General features: G+C 43.9%; 1 protein-coding gene across 1 annotated transcript; it reads right to left on the bottom strand.

The window, feature by feature from the left end:
• Positions 1-480: 480 nt before the first annotated feature.
• LOC115472955 lies at positions 481-5,260 on the bottom strand. The gene is made up of 2 exons (XM_030207502.1): positions 5,105-5,260; positions 481-2,191 (listed from the first exon to the last, which is right to left on the bottom strand). Exons 1-2 carry the CDS (start codon positions 5,151-5,153, stop codon positions 816-818), a joined length of 1,425 nt encoding a protein of 474 aa, XP_030063362.1. The 5' UTR covers positions 5,154-5,260; the 3' UTR covers positions 481-815.
• Between the last annotated feature and the right edge of the window lie 13,940 nt (positions 5,261-19,200).

The raw sequence follows: 19,200 nt of genomic DNA, 5'->3' as shown, positions 1-19,200 counted from the left end.
CACCCGATCCCTTGCAGGGGGGCGCCACAGACCCTTGGCACGGCCCTGCTCTTTGATCTTTGTTGTGTTGATCAGCCAGGCTTTTTGATCAGAGGAAGAGAGTAAATTTAAAACTTTGAAACAGTCTCTTACTTGAAAATAGTATTTTGTTAAAGGGGGAGGAAGGGAGAGCACTGAGTCCTCTGTGGCAAGTGGTTTATGGCTTCTTGATGAGCCTTCAGGTATCCACCTAGTCATACTTTTGTTATGAGTCCTTGTTAGGTGGGAGGAGAAGGAAGCTATATCCCAGTACCTTTTGTCTCTGTTAAGTGTTTGTAATTGACTAGCCCTGCTATCAAAAGTTTCCCAGGAAAAAGGGAGGGGGAGATTAGCATGAAGTGGAAGCCAGTTTCTGCTGCAGTTTCAATATGTTTTTAAAGCTGCACAAATATATTGTTATATATATATATGTACCTGATCCAACACAACATCATGCTATATATATTTCAATAATCCTGACAATTAAACTGATACCATTACAACTGTTGTCAATGTCCTTTTTTTTTGCAGTAGTCAGTGTTTTAATCACAAAGTACATGGAACTCAGAACTCTGGAACACGATTCTCTGGGAACATGCTTTTGTATGCATGACTGTGTTATTGCATATAAATGCAGGAATTTCTGCAATTTTACCCTTTGAATGCACAGTCATATAGCCAGTATTGGCAGTGGTGTGGTGCTGTGTGTGTGTGTGTGTATATATATATATATATATATATATATATATATATATATATATATATATATATATATATATATATATATATAATTTTTTTTACCTCACCACTGCTTTGCTACCACTGTATCCCTCCTGCTTTGTTACCACTTGAGAAAACATGGTTTCATTAAGAACATGATTAACATTCCTAATTAGCAAGGAGCTATATTTCCAGATAGTTGCATCTCGAATTAAGGATTGCTTGGGTAGGTGTGCTTGGTAAGGTCCTCGGCAATGAAACACAATTGCAATATCATTGGACACTTTCAGGTTCGCATTAGAGGGCTTCAGAACTGAGTGAACAGAAGTCTGATAAACTATCCTGGGATTGAGGATTATTTTCCGACCATTGAAGAAGTTTGGCCTATCAGGTTCTCTGTAAATGTGCTGCAGTATGTTAACTCCTGGTACATTACGCCATGATAGAATGTTGAAATCTGAAGTGGACACAGTTACGGGGAAAATATGATTTTCAAAAAGAAAAACACCATGATTTGGGTTTTGCTGTTGGAGACGTTCCATCATTGTGGCCCAGTTCCAGTGTTTAAAAGGTAGAATTATTTCATCAAGGTCATTGAGTAGTACATACTTGCTTGTGTACATATTTCTATAGACACAGTCATTTAATGCTGTAATCTGTCCATAGTAGCCAATGTCTTTGGCATCCATTGAATAATGCCACTTGCTGGAAGTATTTAGGTAGTCTTTGATGGGCCAGGAGATCACTTCCACAGTACCTTCTGTGATATAATACTGCAGGAGTTTTTCCATCAGTTGGCTACAGTTGGTCTTATAGATTATCACTTTCTGTGCCCCCAGTAGCTTATACATTTCCATTGATTGAATAAACTGCAGGGCATTATTATAATTTCCAAACATAGTAGAAATGCAGACTGTGAAATCAGCAGAGAGTGCTGTAGGCTCACGATTCTTTATTTTAAATGTTGGCATCTGTTCAATATCTCCTTTGGGGAATGGGAGAATTGACACATACTTTGCATCACAGTTCTCTGGGATTGAACAGAGCAGATCAGCTGTGCCATAAGGGAACCCAAACCTATCAGAGTGCAGGTCTATTATTGCCATTGCGCTGTGGTAACTCGTATTGGAACCACAGCACAACAGACAATAGAGCTCCTTCACTTCTTTATGGTGAATTATTGCAAGTACACGGAGTATATTATCTCTGGTATCAAAATATGGCGAGACTATAAAAGTTCTTCCATCTTTCAGTGGTGTGATGGCCGCACTGGCACTTCCTTTATTGCAATAGAGGTTCTTTGACGTTATCATTAGAGGCAGATGGTTTCTTTGCTTACACAGCATCCACATGCACATGCCAGTTGTAAGGATGATAACAACCAGGCAGGCTTTTCTCTTGCTATAGCACATTTCTGAGAAGAATTTGCTCAGATGCAAGTGAACGAGGCTCGCTGAGAGAAAAAGAGAGAAGGAATTTGCTAGAAAAATACAAGATGCTTTTTTGACATATTAAAAGGTGACAAATTTTAAAATTAAATCTCCTAAGAACTGTAGCAGCAGTTTATCAAGACTTTGGAGACTACTTGAATGCTGAGTGGGTCATCTGGAAATTGCCCTGAAACAAATGGACAAGGGCTTGCCTAGGCTTGGAAATACCCATTTCCTTGTGTGATGCTTTCAAATGTTAAACCACTGCACATTAAGTTTAAATGTTACTGATGAAAGTTGACAGGATGTAAGGTTTATTTTAAAAAGAACAAGAAATAAGCTATGCAAACAAGAAACACCACAGATACAAAGCAGAACAAATGTAACAGTGACGCCAGGGCTCCATGTGAAAAGAGGACATTATTATGTGTTTAAAAAATGAGCTGCTCCGGGAAGTAATTTGTAAAATAATTATTACTCATATCAAAAATTTCAGTTTCATTAACACATTCAATATTACAACTGAAAATAAAATGAAAGTAAATCATTAAGGGGGAATTCATCAAGAAGTGTTAAGGCTTTAAATCATGCTATTTGGTTCTTAACACAACTTAAACATCCCAAACGATGCTTGATAAAAGGAATGTGGCAATATTTAAGTTGCTGGTTAAGTAGTAATGAAAAGCAAAACAAGCAAATGCATGTTTTACATTGCATTACTATACAGATACCCAAATGCAACTTGTGGTGATGTTAAGGCCCAAAAGCACAACAAAATAATCAAGAGCTTTTTACTGGCGTTATTTTACCACATGGGAGCTTCGGGCCGCAAAGCAACATCCTGATGCTCCCTGGATTCCAGTGCAGGGTCCCCTTGGTTTAAAGGCCACCCACCTCTTACAAGTTCAAGCCCCCACTCCACTTATCCCCACCTCAAAAGGTAGCCCTTATTCCCACATTTCTAATTAGTCCTTGATGCTAAACCATTTTTGTTAAGCTAGCGTCCAATGTTGTAACCCATTATTATGTAAATATGTGACAAAAAGGGGAACACTTTTGAAGATAAATATTTGATTTATAGGATCTTTTTGTCTTGCAAAGAAGAAATTGTCAGTATATTGAACCCCTGACTGCAACATGGATTTGAGCAACATCTGTGTTAGAGAAAGACTGCAGTTTCAGATATGTTATTCCAGTTTTATATATTGTAAAATTGATTCACCTTGGGATTAAAAATGTGAGCAGAAAAGCACCAGCTGCATTTAAAAAAAGTATTGACCACACAACTGTGATGACTTAACTTGGAACTATTGATTAAGCAGTGTTGAAACAAACTTCTTTAATGTGATCTTAATGGTCCCTAGTTTCAGGAGCAGTCTTGCTGGCCAGCTCTTGTGTTTGACCTTACAACCCAAAGCAGTGTGGTAGAATAGGGCTGTCAGAAATCCAGGACTGGCTTAATAGATTTAGTAGGGATATTTTAATGAGTCACACTGGGCCCTGGGGGCTCAGGTAAGGAGGAGTAGGGGAGAGAAATGCCTTTTTTTATTTAAATTTTTGAGGGTCAAACTTAAAGGAGCAGGGCTGGCTGTCAGCAGCACATTCTAAAAATGATTCAGTGTGCCTGATTAGCTAATGGTGAAAAGTTGAAAATTTTTTGAAAAGAATTCCACTATAAATAAGCAAACTTTTTGTTTGCGCACACCTACAATTTGCTTTCTTTGCTATAAGGTTTAGCACAGCATTAATTTTCAATGCATGTTCAGTCTTCCTGGTAATGTCATGAGACACTTTTTCCTCAAACTCTTGCAAAATGAAAAATGATTTAAACAATGTTGGTGAGAAGAAAGCAAGTAGGTTCACTCGGAGGAAATTCTTCTTTTCAGAGGGTGATAGCTGATATTACCTACTGGTAGAGACTGTCCAAACCAACACTGTTACAACCTTTAGCATAGTTTAGGATCATAGGAGCCAGTTCTTTGGATACCAGTGGGTGCTAAGCACTCACAATATTGAGTAAGCCCCTTCTTTGTGTCCAGGGATTGGTTATTTGAATTGTATTTGGCACACCCAATCGTCTTGAAATGTTGGCGCCCATGGTCAGTGATAAGAACAGAGTTGGAATGTTACAAGACATGGGGGAGGGTGCTGGCATAGGCAACTCAAACAAAAAATAATCCCAAATTGCAGTGCAACTTCAAATAAAGCAGTAATGTGAATGGCCAAGTGGGGCCATACCCAATATTTGAATGGTAAAGGTTGATGTGTAAACTCATCTAGCCATAATGGTAGAGGTCCAAAAAGGTAAAGCAACTGAAACAGACCTGAATTAACAGAAGATCTTGTATAGCTCACAGATGGGAAATATTCTTAGCAGTGATATGCACTAACACTAGATTCAGTAAATGGTGGCAAAGACCTGAATCTAGTCCTGAATGCATATTGCTTCTAAGAATATTTCTCATCTGTGAGCTGCACAACCTTTACTCTTCAAATATTGAGTACGGCCCAGCTTTGGCATTCACATTACTGCCTTATCTGAAGTTGTCCAATAGTCACACAATTCATTATCAAGTCATGATAAAACCGGTGTGGCCCAGCTTTGGCATTCACATTACTGCCTTATCTGAAGTTGTCCAATAGTCACACAATTCATCATCAAGTCATGATAAAACAAAACCGGTATGGCCCATCTTTGGCTTTCACATTACTGCCTTATTTGAAGTTGCCCAACAGTCACACTCATTATCAAGTCAAGATAAAACCAAAAAGGAATGTGATAAAAAAATACTTCATCACTGTCTCTCTTTAGAGTTTCTGAGACCTAGACTGTAGAAGTCCAACCAGCTCCTGTCCTGAGGTTCCACCTTCTGAAGCTGCCGTCAAAGCCCACTCCAGCCTATCCAAATCTGTCTCGTCATTTGCAGGACACAGACCATAAAAAAGTCTGCCTGGCACTGTCCTCATGTTCCAAATTATTGGCATTTCTGTCGAATCCCTCTTCAGCCCATATACGGGACCCAGACTGTATAAGCATGCCCAGCACCGGCCTTAATTCTTCACAGTCGGATTCGTCACCTAAGTGTCACGAGGGCCAAAAGAAATCCACATGAAATGCTATTCTATAAAAGGCACTCCTGCTCCTGGAGACAAGAAGAAACCCCCAGTAAAAACAGTAAAACAATCTCAAATTAAGAACCACCAAATTCCAGTGAAACCTCAACTAAGGGGGGCAGAGGGCTTAACATTGACTGAGCTGCCCATGAAGGGGTGGATGACATTGGATATATTTGGAAGGGGAGGGCAGGTAAAAGGTTAAAATAGAAGAGAGGTTAGGTGTAGGAAGGAAAGGAATTGGGTGATAGGATCGAGTTATGGATTGGATAGGAGCGTTGGTGGGGGGGCTGAATGTGGGTTTGGAATGTTCATCTGAGCTGGAAGAGTTTTTTGTTTTGTGAAGAAAGGTGGCAGGAGGCTTTTCCTAGCTGGGGTTTGTCCCACCCTGCCCTCCTGTGTGGGTTTTTGTGTGTGTGTGTGGTAAGGGATGTTAGGATTGGGTAAACAGCTTATTTTAGCAGGAAAAGTATGCTCAAAGGGAAGAAAATTGTGGGACAGTTTTCAAAGTGGGGGCCAATTCAGGCCTTTCCAAGGGTAGTCTCAGGTGTAGTACCATCACAAGATGGCGCACAACCCTATGGCACCAGGAGTTATGAATGGGAGTGATGGGGAAGTTAAGGGATGGCAGATGGTACGTAACCGTCTAGCTGTGAAAAGATTGTAGTATTTAACTTGTGTGTTAAAGAATTACATTTGTGTTTTGGAATGTTAAATAATAAAGCTGCAACCAAGTTTTGCCAATTAGAAAAAACTTTGTGTTGGGAATTTATTAGAATGTAAGTGATCTGAATTGATAAATGGGAGTGTGAATGCCAAATGTTGATATAGGTTTTGAGTTGCCTGTACCATGCTTGGGATATGAAATTTTAAAAGACATTTAAGAACATGATCTGGGTTTTGGAATTTTTTGGTATTTTTTAGTTTTTTTCAAATTTACATCTGCTGTCTTTATATTTTGCACACTACTAGGGGAAATTTTCTGTTTCTGTGGTGTTGCATTGTATGCAGAGTCTGGCATCAGGGGTTCAGTTTAAATTTTGTCTAAATAGAAAGTTTATGATTACTTATTCTATAGTGGATTAGGGTGTATCTGTGTTTGTGAAAAAGACAAGGCTTTCGGTTGGCATTGACTGTGCAGGATCGATGATCTGTACTAATCTGTCTGTTTTCGTTTTACAATAGGTGAAGTGATGTTCTAGTCCTCACTGTAGTGTTTAAGATGCTTTCCTTTTCCTTGTGTGACTCGTACAAATTACTGCTTATGGTATGGTAGAATTGCTCTATAGGTCCTGAGTGTTTTGTATTCTCGGTATGCCTAGTACTGGATTTGTGTGTGGGGGGTGTTAAAAAATGACCGGCCCCGGGTGTCAACTACCCTAGCTACGCCACTGGATAAGAGTGACCTCAAGGAAGCTTGAAAATATAGAGGGGCATTTTCGATATGACATCTAAGTCCGACTTTGGACATTTTGCAGAAAACAACCAAAATCTGAAATGCAAAGATGGTCATTTTAAAAAAAGGAAATCTTATTTTTTTCCCAAAAAATACTATTTCAAATGGTTTTGTGCTTTGTACTTTTTTGGTTTAACCATTTTCTGAAAAAAAAAAGTCCAAGTGAAAAACAGAAAATTAAGCTATTTCCTCTTCAAAGGGACACCACCTTGTAGTGATGGAGGGGCTTGTGTGTTTCAGTGATTCAGAGGGATATGGTGTAGGGCCGCCCATATCAGACAAGCCTCTGAGAAGAAACCAGATGAAGTGTCCCAAACCTACAGGAGTCAAGATGGTGTTTAAGGCATCAGTTTTAATAATACAAGCTTTTTCCATGAATCCAAGAAAATATATTCAAACCCTGTAGTGTGGAACTTCTTAAAGTGCTTTTGACTTTACATTATAAACATTATAGCTTATATAAGCATCTGTTTTAAGCATTTTCTCCCCATTTAATTGCTGGTTACAATGGAGAAGAAGAGGGGTCAGATATGTACCTACCCGCAAGTGTAAAGTTCTGTTCTTGAGCTGATTCAGACCTTGCTGGCAACATGACCCACGGATCTGCTACAGTGCCTTTGGAGGGCCTGGCCTTCAGTGAATTGGGCCTTAGTGCTGTAGCCCAGAAGATAGGCTGATTCCACCAAGATTGGGAAGCAGTTTGTTGGCTTTTGCACTGTCTGTGAAAGGGGCAAAATTTAGCCTCATTGAATGGAGAGCCAGTGTGTGGAATGCCCCATTCCCCCCACCCCCCTTTTGAAGAGGCTGGGAGAGAGGTGAACGGGGATCAAGACTCGACACTTCAACAACGTTTGGTGCTGCTGGGTTGGTTTAGCATAGCATGGTTCCGTCCTTGTTGGATTACAGAAACCAGCAGTAGTCGACTGTGACGCCGTATGGGACACCATCAGGATGCTGGATCTGTCCCTCTAGCAAACTGTGAAGATATCATTGGAGAACTCCAGGGTTATCCAGGCTAAGGTGGAAATAGAGGATGTTTAGATCTACTCTGTTAGTAACCTTTTGCCCTGGAACTGGATAGAAATTTGTTGTTATATAATTACTTCAGATATACATATGAGCAATTTTTGGGTTCTAATGTTTGTATATTTTCCTGATTTTTCTTTGGTGACCCCAAGGTGCCGTAAGGACTTTTTTGGGGATTTTGCCCAAGGGTCTTGGTGATGGGGGGCATCATACTTGTTAAACTTTCCTGTTATATGTCATGTAAAAATTTAATGGTGGCGATTTATTTCTTGAACCTAAGCAATTGTTGGCATTTTTGGTGGCTTGGAAGGGTGGTCTGACTGTGATGGTAGTTCCCTTTGGTTAGCATGTAATCTGGCTGTCACTGTATAGGATTCCTATGCCTTATTAGGGTTTTATTTCTTTTCTATATTTATATTTACTGCTTGACTCCAGCAAGATTGTGGACTAATGAATGATGTTTATTTCCTCATTAAGTTGATTTTCTGTATATGTCCTTTTCTGATTTCTTTTAAAGTGTATGCTTGAATGTTATGTTGAAATTCTAAAATTAAAAAATAAAATAAAATAAAATAAAGCCATTGGGATGTATGAGGGGCCAGCTGAACCATCCAAAACCCATGACCCCAACTGTACATCACTACAGTAGCTTTTATGAGTAAAAGTGACACCTATATGTGGGCACAATGGGTTTCTGATGAGTTTTGGAGGGCTCAGTTTCCACCACAAGTGTAACAGGTAGGGCCAGGTATGGGCCTGGGTCCACCTGCCTACAGTGCACTGTACCCACCACTAGAGTACTTCAAGGACCTACAGACTGCTCGAATGGACCAGAGTATAACATCTGAGGCTGGTACGTAATGTTTTTAATCACCTTTTTTGGGGGTGGGAGGGGGTCAGTGACCACTTCAGGAGTAAGGAGAGGTCATCTCTGATTCCCTGAAGTGGTTATCTGGTCATGAAGGGCACCTTTTTGTGCCTTATTTGTCCTAAAAACAGGTCTAGCACAAAACATCTTAGTTTTAGTCCTGGACGGGTTTTTTTTTGTTCCATTATAGCTGAAAAATGTCAAAGTTTTAGGGACACCCAAATCCCACCCTTAATATACCCCCTTGATATTTGGATGCACTGCAAACTGTATAGAAAAACGTCTGAAAAATTGGTTTCAAAAGTACCGATTTGGACTTTTTTGTGAGAAAAATGTCCGAATGCTGCTTTATAGATGTTTTTCTCTTTCAAAAATGAGCCCCATAGGATCCTGAACCTTCCCAAAATATACCATCTTTTGCTATGTTCCAAAAGCACACAAAAGAGGTTTTGAACATACCTGATAATACCCTTATTCCAATTAGTATAAATTGTTATTTATGTTGAGGAGCTGACTGAGTGAGACAGGAATGGAAGAGGATAAAATGAGGGGCTGAACAGACAATGAACAGCTTAGATCTATCTGCCTTTTGGGGGGGAGGGGAAAGTTCAGAGATGGAATAAGTACCACCTTGTTAGTACCCCATACTTGTTCTTTAGATTTGAGAGCTCCCTTTTTTGGGGAGCAAAAATTTAGATGTAGCCAGACTTTTTTTTAAGGCCACTCAGACTGAAAGAAGTTCTTGTAGTCCACTCCAAGGTTGGAATTACTTATGTTCATGATTATCCCTGTAAATGTTTAATTAGAATGGTATAGAAAACAAAAGAGTAGGGAAGGGACGCAGGCCAATCAAATCAATGATGTGATTCAGAGGTGGTTGCAACAAATAAGGGCCTCTTTTACTAAGTAGCGTTAGGCTCTACGCGTGCCAAAATGACCTTACTGTCCAACTACCACGTGCCTCTTGTGGGGCGATTGTGATAAAGGAATTATCCCAATATAAAAATGAAGCGTGTCGTCAGTTATCGGATGATTCCTTTTACCTTCAATTAACAACTGATCTGACTCAGGGATACGTAGAAGAGGTTTTTGCTATGCTTGAAAGGGCCCGAGAACAGGGAGTGATCAACAAGAAAGAATTTAAGTATATGATGAGAAAAAAGCCGACTATCCCAACAATTTATTTTTCCCCGAAGGTACATAAGTCATTGGAGAATCCACCGGGGCGTCCTATAGTATCGGGAATAGGATCGTTATTAGAGCCCCTATCCCAATTTCTTGATCATTATTTGCACTTAGAGGTACAGAAGATCCCCTCTTTTGTGCGGGACTCCGGTGATTTACTAAAGTTTTTGAGTACTTTTCAGGTTGTCCACACACCAACGAATTGTTATGATGACACTTGATGTCACAGCGTTATATACAAGTATACCGCAGAGAGATTGTTTGCAGATTTTAGAGCGGAAGTTGTGAAGTTTAGATCTTTCTTGCAGGAAGTTAGACCTGTTGATGCAAATGACGGGTTTGGTCATTGAAAAAAATTACTTTCAATTTGAGGAGCAATTTTATCTGTAGATTAGAGGGGTCGCCATGGGGGCTACTGTAGCCCTGTAGGGGTATTTCCCTGTGATCTAGCCTAAGCTGGTCTTGGCCTATACAAGCCTATGACATCTTGGTATAATAAGATGGCTGCTGCAACATCTCTGTGTCAGCAAGATCCAGCTTCAGCTTGTGGAAAATCACTGACAGGCTTGCTAAAGCCAAGGACAGTCTGTGTTCTAAACACCCCCTTCTATCACCCTGAGAACGGAATAGGGAGGCAGACATGGCTCCAGAAGTTACCATTCTCCAAGGTCACAAAACAAAGAACTCTTCTTGCCATGTACTGAACTGGACAAGATCCTGATTGGTTCCTACCGTCACCTGACCGAGAGGTACGGGGAAAGCGGGAACAGAAGTAAGTTAGTGAGTCAGAGACCCTTGGAAGAGGTGCAACTGGTAAGAGGACCTGAGAAATCCAGCAAGGCTTGGGGGAGCCAGAGACTTTGTATGATACCAACCTCGTGACCTGCATCCTGGTGCAAATACCTGTGGCAGAGATATTGGCTCTGATAACCAAAGGAGTGACGGGAACCTACGTGGGCTGATAAAGACCTTCACTACATAAGACACAGACAGCTAAAATAGCGTCTGGGGAGATTCTGCTCCGGTCTTATCTGAAGCCGTCATCAGGACAGCGTGGTAAGATCACAGTGATATATTTCCTGGTCTGGGGTTAGGCAGTGGTTTTATCTAAGTACGACTGGTTTATGTCAGCTCTTGGTCAGGGACAGCTGCTAATGTGTATTTTGCATATGATGTGATAAGTTTCATAAGGATTATTAGGTTATCATTTGTACTGTTCTAATCATTACCGTACTTAGTCTCAGGATAATCAGAGTGTAGTTAGACAATATATTTTCGGTAGTGCTCATATCAGTAAGGGATATTTTTATTTCATAAGCTAGCGCAGAGTATTTCTATTTTCTTATCCATAATAAAGCTAATCAAACATATAAACGGCGAGTGACCGTACTCACTCGCAAATGCGCAGTAGACTTCCCTCTCTGTCCCGCCCTCGTGTTAATATGTAATGACGGGGGTGGGACAGAGAGGGAAACTGCGCGAAGGGGAGGGAACCGCCGAGGTCGCCACCGCTCCCCCCCCCGGAGTCGTCGCCGCCGCTGCCACCCCTCCACCCGGCCCATCTCTTCGCTATTCAACTTACATCTCCGGAGCAGGCAGATCAGCTGAGCTGCCGTTGGCCTTCCTTCCCTGCCTGTGTCCCGCCCTCGCCGACGTTACGTCACACGAGGGCGGGACACAGGAAGAGAAGGAAGGCCGACGGGAGATCAGCTGATCTGCCTGCTCCAGAGATGTAAGTTGAATAGCGAAAAGATGGGCCGGCGGTGGCGAATCGGGAGGGGGAGGGGCCAGCAGCGACCCAATAGCTCGTTTTAACGGGCTCAACGGCTAGTATATATATATATCTATCAGCTGTGTCATTCTTTTTCACTCTACACACCAACACCTGGAGAGGTGCCAGAAGCAAGATTCCTGTATCTCACCCTAGACAGAGCTAGTGAGTCTGTTAGGCAGACTTATGCATCAGGAAATCTTGGTATAAGTAATCTGTGGGTACCTGTTACCCTAAGTATTATTTATCTCACCCTACAAATGGGAGCTCGTGACGGGGTCTCAAAGAGCTGAGGAAAGAATCCGTTTGTTTTCTGTAGAAAGAAAGAAATCCTAGCTGTATAGTTCTGAACTTTAAATTTCTCTCGCTGTGTGTGCACTGGAAAGTGTCTGTGAAGCGTGCTAGACACTGGTAGTCGTAAATCTGCTGCTTCTGCCAGCTTTATGACCTAGCAGTGAGATAAGGTTTTTTTTTTCAGTACTAGTTGTGTTACTTGCTAGCAGCTTTCAGTTCTTCAGTATGACGTCACCTAGCAATATGCTCTCCACGCTAGAAGTCACTGTTTTTGAAGTTTTAATTAGTGCAAGACAGTCTAATAAGGCAGTACCGGAGTATTCTATAAACTCTCTGTTGAAATTGTTTAGGAAAAACTCGCCTGAAAGTCACAAGGCATATGATTTTGTATTGCATTCAGTGTTGAAGGTTAAAAATAGATTGACTGTGGCAGCACTAGTGGAGCTCGGCTGTACCCTACTGGCTAAGAACAAAAGTGCAGCTTGTAGTACCTTTGACCTCCAAACTGAACTCCAACAGCTGCGTGATGAAGTTAATGCTCTGAAAACAGAACGATTGGATTTACAATTGAGGTTAAAGAGCATCACTTCTCAGGCAACGGCTGGAGGAGGGGAGGGTGCTGCAGGTCCACAGGGAAATGTTCCATGTTCCGCTTGTGCAGTGTTGAAAGAAAAGTGTGCAGCCCTAGAGAAAGATAAAGAGCATTGGGAACTGACTGCCCAGTCCTTGGAGAATGATATGAGGCAGAAAAACGATTCCCATGCTTCTAAATCATATCAATTGGAGGAGATGATGCAGACTTTAAGTTTGCGAAAGAAAGAAGCTGATCACTTTCACTCCCGGCAAGAGCAAGTGAGAGAAACATATGAGGATAGGATTACTGCCTTGAGTAGGGAGTTGAAACAGGAAAAAGGGAGTGTCAGCTCTGCCTGGCAGGCTTGGCACAAGGCAGAAGAAGGACGGGTGGAGTTATGGGAGAAGAATAATATGTTTTCACTACAGTTGTCACAGGCTCGGCAGGACAGAGAGATGTGTGTAAAGGCATTAACTCAGTATAGGACAGAACTAGATACGGTCCAGCAGGAGGTAAATGACTCTATGGAAGAGGCTACTGCTACACCCATGGAGTCACAGAATAGGGCTGACTCTAGGTCGCACAGTCCTATGCTAGAACAGTTCAAACTGCCTGAATGGTCCCCGAGAAATGAAGTGACTCTGGGCAAGTCACTTAACCCTCCATTGCCCCATGTAAGCCGCATTGAGCCTGCCATGAGTGGGAAAGCGCGGGTACAAATGTAACAAAAATAAAAAAAAATTAAAAATAAATAAAATAAAGTAGAGCTGGAGCCTAACCCTTGTCAGTTGACAGCCCCACCCCGGTACAGTAGCCTAGTTCCCGAGACCTTCGACAGCATGCAGGAGCCTAGGCTCCGCCCAGAGAGGCCACAGAACACTGTGCAAATTGATGATGTTACAGGACAGTTGCACCTAGGCCCCGCCCAGGAAGGTCGCAGCTTATTGCTACACCTGAGGAGGGCACCGCACCGGTACAATTGGGCCTATGCTCCACCCAGGAAGGGCGCAGCTCACGGCACCTCTTGATGACATCAGCAGCACCACAGCACCACTGTTTCAGTCCCCTACTGGAGAGCAGCGGAACTCCAATCAGACACACAAAGTCATTCCTTTATCTAGGGACCAGTATTCACAAGTAATGAAAACACTTCGGGCGATGATTACACCTTTTAAAGAGTCTTCTGAGGTGACAATCTACGCACATCTGGATAGCGTGCATGACCTTTTCAATTTCTTACAGGTTCAGGCCGACTCAGATAAAAGAGCTTTACTGCAGTGGACGTTTGCGACTGAGTGCCAAACGTATTTAAAGGCGATTTTGGCTGAGAGTCATGATCTCTCCACCGTGGAACAAGCGTTGAAAAAGCGGTATGGACTGTTTGCGGACCCCACCGAGGCCAAAAGGGCAGCATATAATATGCGCTGCGGGCCGAATGAGAGTCCACATGAATGGTCCTATCGCCTGAGGCGCGCATTTTTCGATGGGGGGGGGGGCGGACCCAGAGGCCAAAGAGCTTGAGTTTGGGGAATTTAGGAATCTTTTTGTGAAAGGTCTGCCCAATCAAGTGAAAATGTCTCTAGCAGGAAAGAAAAGTGAACCTTTTTCCCTTCTGCTAAAGCGGGCGGAGGAGCTTTTTGATATGTGTCGCGAGCAGCCTGATGCGGCGACCATCCAAGTATTCCTAAGAATCGCAGCAAAGTGGCTCCACCTAGCGTTTGTGCTGTTACATCCACGCTTTCTCTGGAAAACAAGATGTCAAGTCCTTCTACACCCGCCCGGGTTGGCAATACCCAATCTTACCAGCAAAAGGGCACCACGCCTCCTACTGCGCCGGAGGGCCAACAACAGGACCCGAAAAGGAAGCGTTTTAACAAGAGACAGTGGGCAGCGGAAAAGATCCGGACCCAACAAGCACAGATTGAGCAACTGCTGGCGCAACTTCAACTAACAAATCCTGCAGCCGCACCCCACCCATCCTCGTCACCGAACAAAGGAGGCAACTTTCAGAAGCCCAAAGAGAAATCTTCCGGGCCGATTACAGGGCTTAGGCTGAGTGTCAAGTCCGTTGAATTACTGGAAGATCCGGTTTCTTGTGAGGAAGATCTGGCATGACTAGACTCGGACCCTCCTTCACCAACCATCATGTCCACAGTTCATGTGAATGCTTTGTCGTCCAACAGTGAGGAGTCCTCCGTGACTGATGCTGATGCCCAGCCCTCTAACCCGAAAGGGCCTCTCTTACAGGACTCGAATGAGGAAAACAGGTATTTTCTTGGTAAACTTATTCCTAAAGGGTACAGATATACCTTAGCTCTGTTGATTCAACAGAAATTTTCCTGTCAGGATCTACTGGATACCGCCTCAGAGGTGACGTTGATCACCCAGGGCATGTTTCAGAAACTTGAGGCTTTTCTGGGGGGAGGTGGGGAGGCGCTGCGTGTCACCCCGTGTGACTTGTCACTGGTGGCCTATGGCAATCAAAGCATCGGTACTGTGGGACGGGTTTGGCTTTCCTTGCAGTTCTGCGAGTTGTTTGTCAAACACCCTGCTATCATTACTACTGGTGCTGGTGAAGAATTCTTAATTGGGAACGATCTTCTGAAGAGATTGCAGACTGATCTGGATTATCGCCATGAAGTCATCTGGGCCCAAGTCGCAAGTCCCCTCCCGTATGGGAAAGTAAAGCATATGAGCAGAGTCAGTAGTTCCAGCTCCGTGGGGCTTAGGGATTCCCCAATTCTAATGAATTTCCAGAAGTCAGAGGACCCTCACACCTGGGAGCTCCAGTTGTGTGGTGCACCAGGGGGGGATGAACAGCGTGGTGAAGTTATCCGCGTCCAAACGGACCGGATAGCTGACATTGTTCTCCAGGATGACAATTTGGAAATTGTTTTGAATGACTCGACTCCTACCGGTAACTCCCCAGATGCTGCTGCCGAGATAGCCCATGAGGCCTCTGTTTCCACTTCCAGTCCAGACTCGCCGCATCCTCGCAAGTTGACGGACATTCAACAGAAGGATGATGCTTACACCATTCCTGTCCAGATAGCTGACATCCAAACACTTCAGTCCACGTTGCTGTAGCCTAGTGACGTTTCCTTCATCAGTGACACTCTGTTTTATTGTCTTCGCAAGTCTGTGCAACTTCACTTCAGTAAGTGTTCGCCCACTTCTGTGCAGGTACCTGGACTAGGTGCCAAGACGCTCGTGGGAATGTGTAGCCTTCCTTTGACTGTGGGACAGAAGTCATTCACCCACCACTTCTCTGTTGTGAGAGGCCTACCACAGCCCTTATATCTGGGCTCCGATTGCCTTGTGCGACTGGGAGTTTATGTGGATCTGGTGAACCTGGTCTTGTGGAGTAGACTTGATGGCAGCCCAGTGGAATCTGAAGTAACGCCTGTTAGCTTGAAGTCTGGACAGACCATACCCCAGGTCTGTGAAGTAGTCTGTGATACAAATGTGACCATTCCAGCTAGAGTGAGGGACTTTTCCATCAAGCTCCGTCTTGCCGAGGGACATCGTCTGTTGGACAAAGTGGTGTTCTTCAACCCTCATGCTCATTTTCGTGACCTAGGGCTGTCCACCGGTGTTCTGCCATGGTTAGAGGTAATTGGTGAGACTTTTCACCTGTTAGTCACCAATCCACAGTTTGATGAAGTGGAAGTGTCTGCAGGAGACCCTTTTGGATTTCTAGTGGGAGACTCTTTTCCTGATGTCGAGGTAAGTTTGCCCATTGTTGGCAGGCTGCCTTCCTCTTGGAACACTTGCCAGGGGGGGGAGACACCTGAATGTCTGTTCACCTCTCCCAGAGGCCTCATCTCGCTGGAGTTTGTTTGGCCATATGATGCAACGGGTTCGCAAGTGCAGATGGAAGACGACTACTTGATTTTGTCCAGAAAGATGTCTTTACCCCAGAAGTCTAGAGTGGTGAATGCTACTGACACAGAGAAGATGCAGTTGACTGAGTTGCTTTACAAATACAAGGAACTTTTTGCTGTGGACTCATATGACTGTGGCCTTACAGACCTACACGTCACCAGAGTGCCTACGGAACCAAGTAGTAAGCCTGTCTTTGTGCGCCAGTATAAGATCCCATTAGCTTCCTATGAGTCCGTGCAAGAGATTCTCAATACCTTGGAGGCCAGGGGCATCATTAGGCAATGCAATAGCACATACAACTCCCCTCTGTGGCCCATCTTGAAAAAGAACAACAGCTGGAGAATTGCCCTGAACTACCGTCAGCTGAATAAGCGAGTACCGCTGTCCAGGTGGCCAATGGCTCCACTGGATCAGAGTCTTGCTACCATCAAAGGGGCTAAGTATTTCACCAGCCTAGACTTAGCATCGGGGTTTTGGACCGTACCGGTACATCCACATGACCAGTGTAAACTGGCCTTCACGTTTGGGAAGAAACAGTATACGTGGAACAGAACTCCCTTTGGTTTTCTCAACTCCCCGGCTGAATTCAACATCTTCCTACACAAAGCACTTCCAGATGCTGAAGCTCGAGGGACTGTGGTCTATGTGGATGATATTCTGATCAAAAGCCCTACTTTTCAAGATCACATGGCAGAGATTGAGCATGTCTTCACACAGTTGACAGATGCTGGAGCTAAATTGACCCTAGCCAAAGGACAATGGTGCAAGAAATCTCTGAATTACCTAGGGTATGAAATTTCTGCTGATGGTCTGCGACCTCAGAAGAAGTGAGTTCAGGCCTTACAACAGCTGAAACATCCCACCAATCTCACAGAACTTCGTTCCTTTCTGGGAATATGCAATTATTCCAGACAGTTCATAGACGAGTATGCGGAGATCACCCGACCCTTGGTCAAGCTATTGAAGAAAGATACACCCTGGGCGTGGGGGTCCAGAGCAGGAATCTGCTATGCAGGAGCTGAAGGATCAGCTTAGCCACTTTCCATGCCTCGCGTACCCTGAGGGGGATTGTGAATTCTATGTTCACCTGGGATACTCCAAGCACTCCATGAGTGCTGTCCTGTATCAGAAATATGACTCTGATAAGCGGGTTGTGGCCTATGCTAGCAAAGGCCTATCGGATGTGGAAAAGAAGTATTCTGACTGTGAGAAATCCTTGTGGACCACATTATGGGCTCTGCAACATTTCCGGAGTTACATCCAAGGGGAGAAGCTAATTGTAGAAACTTGTCATCAAATCGTTAGTTTCCTGGGTAGCAACCGAATCAAATCCGGTCGAGTGTCCAACAGTAGGATAGTCTCCTGGACATTGGCTCTTCAAGGATGACCTTTAGAGGTAAGGTATGCCCAGAAACATCGTAATGTAGTAGCCCAAGGTATGGCTGAGCTGCATGACTGTGCAGGACATGAGTCCCTTGCAGGTATTTCTGAAACAGAGGTTCCCGAGCAGGAGAAAGAACCTCATCGGCATCATCTGTATGATGAGAAGATCTATGAAACCTTGCCTAAGGTCTATGCGGATGGATGTGCCTACCGCCGTGACACAGACCATGAGTTGGTCGCAGGTGTGGGAGTGGTATGGAACCCAAACCTTCCTGAAGAGACTTTGAAGCACAGCTTGGGTTCACAAACGAACCAGTATGCTGAGATAGTGGCAGCCTTGGTGGCGGTACAGTCTGCAGTTCAGAAAGGAATTAGGGAATTGGTCATATGCACCAACTCAGATTATGTGAGGCAGAATTTTGTCTCTCATTTACCCAGTTGGAAGCAAAACAACATGCTAAACTGGAAAGGAAAACAGGTACATCATGGAAATTTGATTCTGGCCCTGGATCAACTGGTACAGGACCATGACATGACCATCTATTGGAAGAAGGTAAAGGGTCATGCAAAGGTTGACAGTCCTGACAAGATAGGGAACGATCTGGCAGATCTACTCGCGAAGGAAGGTGCGCTCACAGGAGAACTATGGCGGTTCTCAGAACCTGATACCTTGGCAGTTCATGCTGTCACCAGTAAGCAAACGAAACAGCTCTGTGAGACTCCAGTGTTCCAGTGGAGCAGTGAAGTCCCATCCTTTGATCTTGTCAGAAAGCAGATCCAGTAGTTGGAAGATTTTATGAGTACATCCGGAATCCACAAGAACATCCGTTAACAGAAGAAGAGTGTCAAGCTGGGGAACTGAGGGTACTCTACACCTCCAGAGAGAAGTTCCAGATCCACCAGGACCTGCTTATTCGGACGAGTAAGCATGGCATTGAGCAATGGGTTGTGCCTCAGACGTATCGTGGCATCATGTTGCAACATGCTCATGATGAACCATGTGCAGGACATAGAGCAGAAGGCATCACCTATGAGACCTTGAAGCAAGTGGCTTATTGGCCCCATATGCATCAGGATGTGAAGCTGTACACACGAGGTTGCCTGACCTGTTGTCGTTTCCAGCCATCTTCACCATCCCATCGGGCACCCCTCAGGAAGAAGGATATTGCTATGCCCTGGTCAGATATCCAGATTGATTGGGTTGAACCTGTGGTTCGATCCACCCGAGGCAACAAGTACATGCTGACTGTCACCTGCATGTTCACCAAGTGGATGGAGTGCCTACCTGCACCCAATTGCACCGCCGAGACTATGGCTACCTTACTACTGAATCATGTGTTAAGCCGGTGGGGTTTGCCCATGCGAGTGGACTCAGACCAAGGATTTCAGTTTACCGCAGAAGTGATCCAACACATGTGGAAGATGCTAGGCGTGAAGAGTAAACTACACATTGCCTACCGACCTCAGTCCTCAGGA

Source organism: Microcaecilia unicolor, chromosome 6, assembly GCF_901765095.1.
Source record: "Microcaecilia unicolor chromosome 6, aMicUni1.1, whole genome shotgun sequence".
NCBI lineage: Eukaryota > Metazoa > Chordata > Amphibia > Gymnophiona > Siphonopidae > Microcaecilia > Microcaecilia unicolor.
The sequence above is the reverse complement of the archived record's forward strand: the minus strand, read 5'-3'. Positions and strand labels throughout refer to the sequence as shown.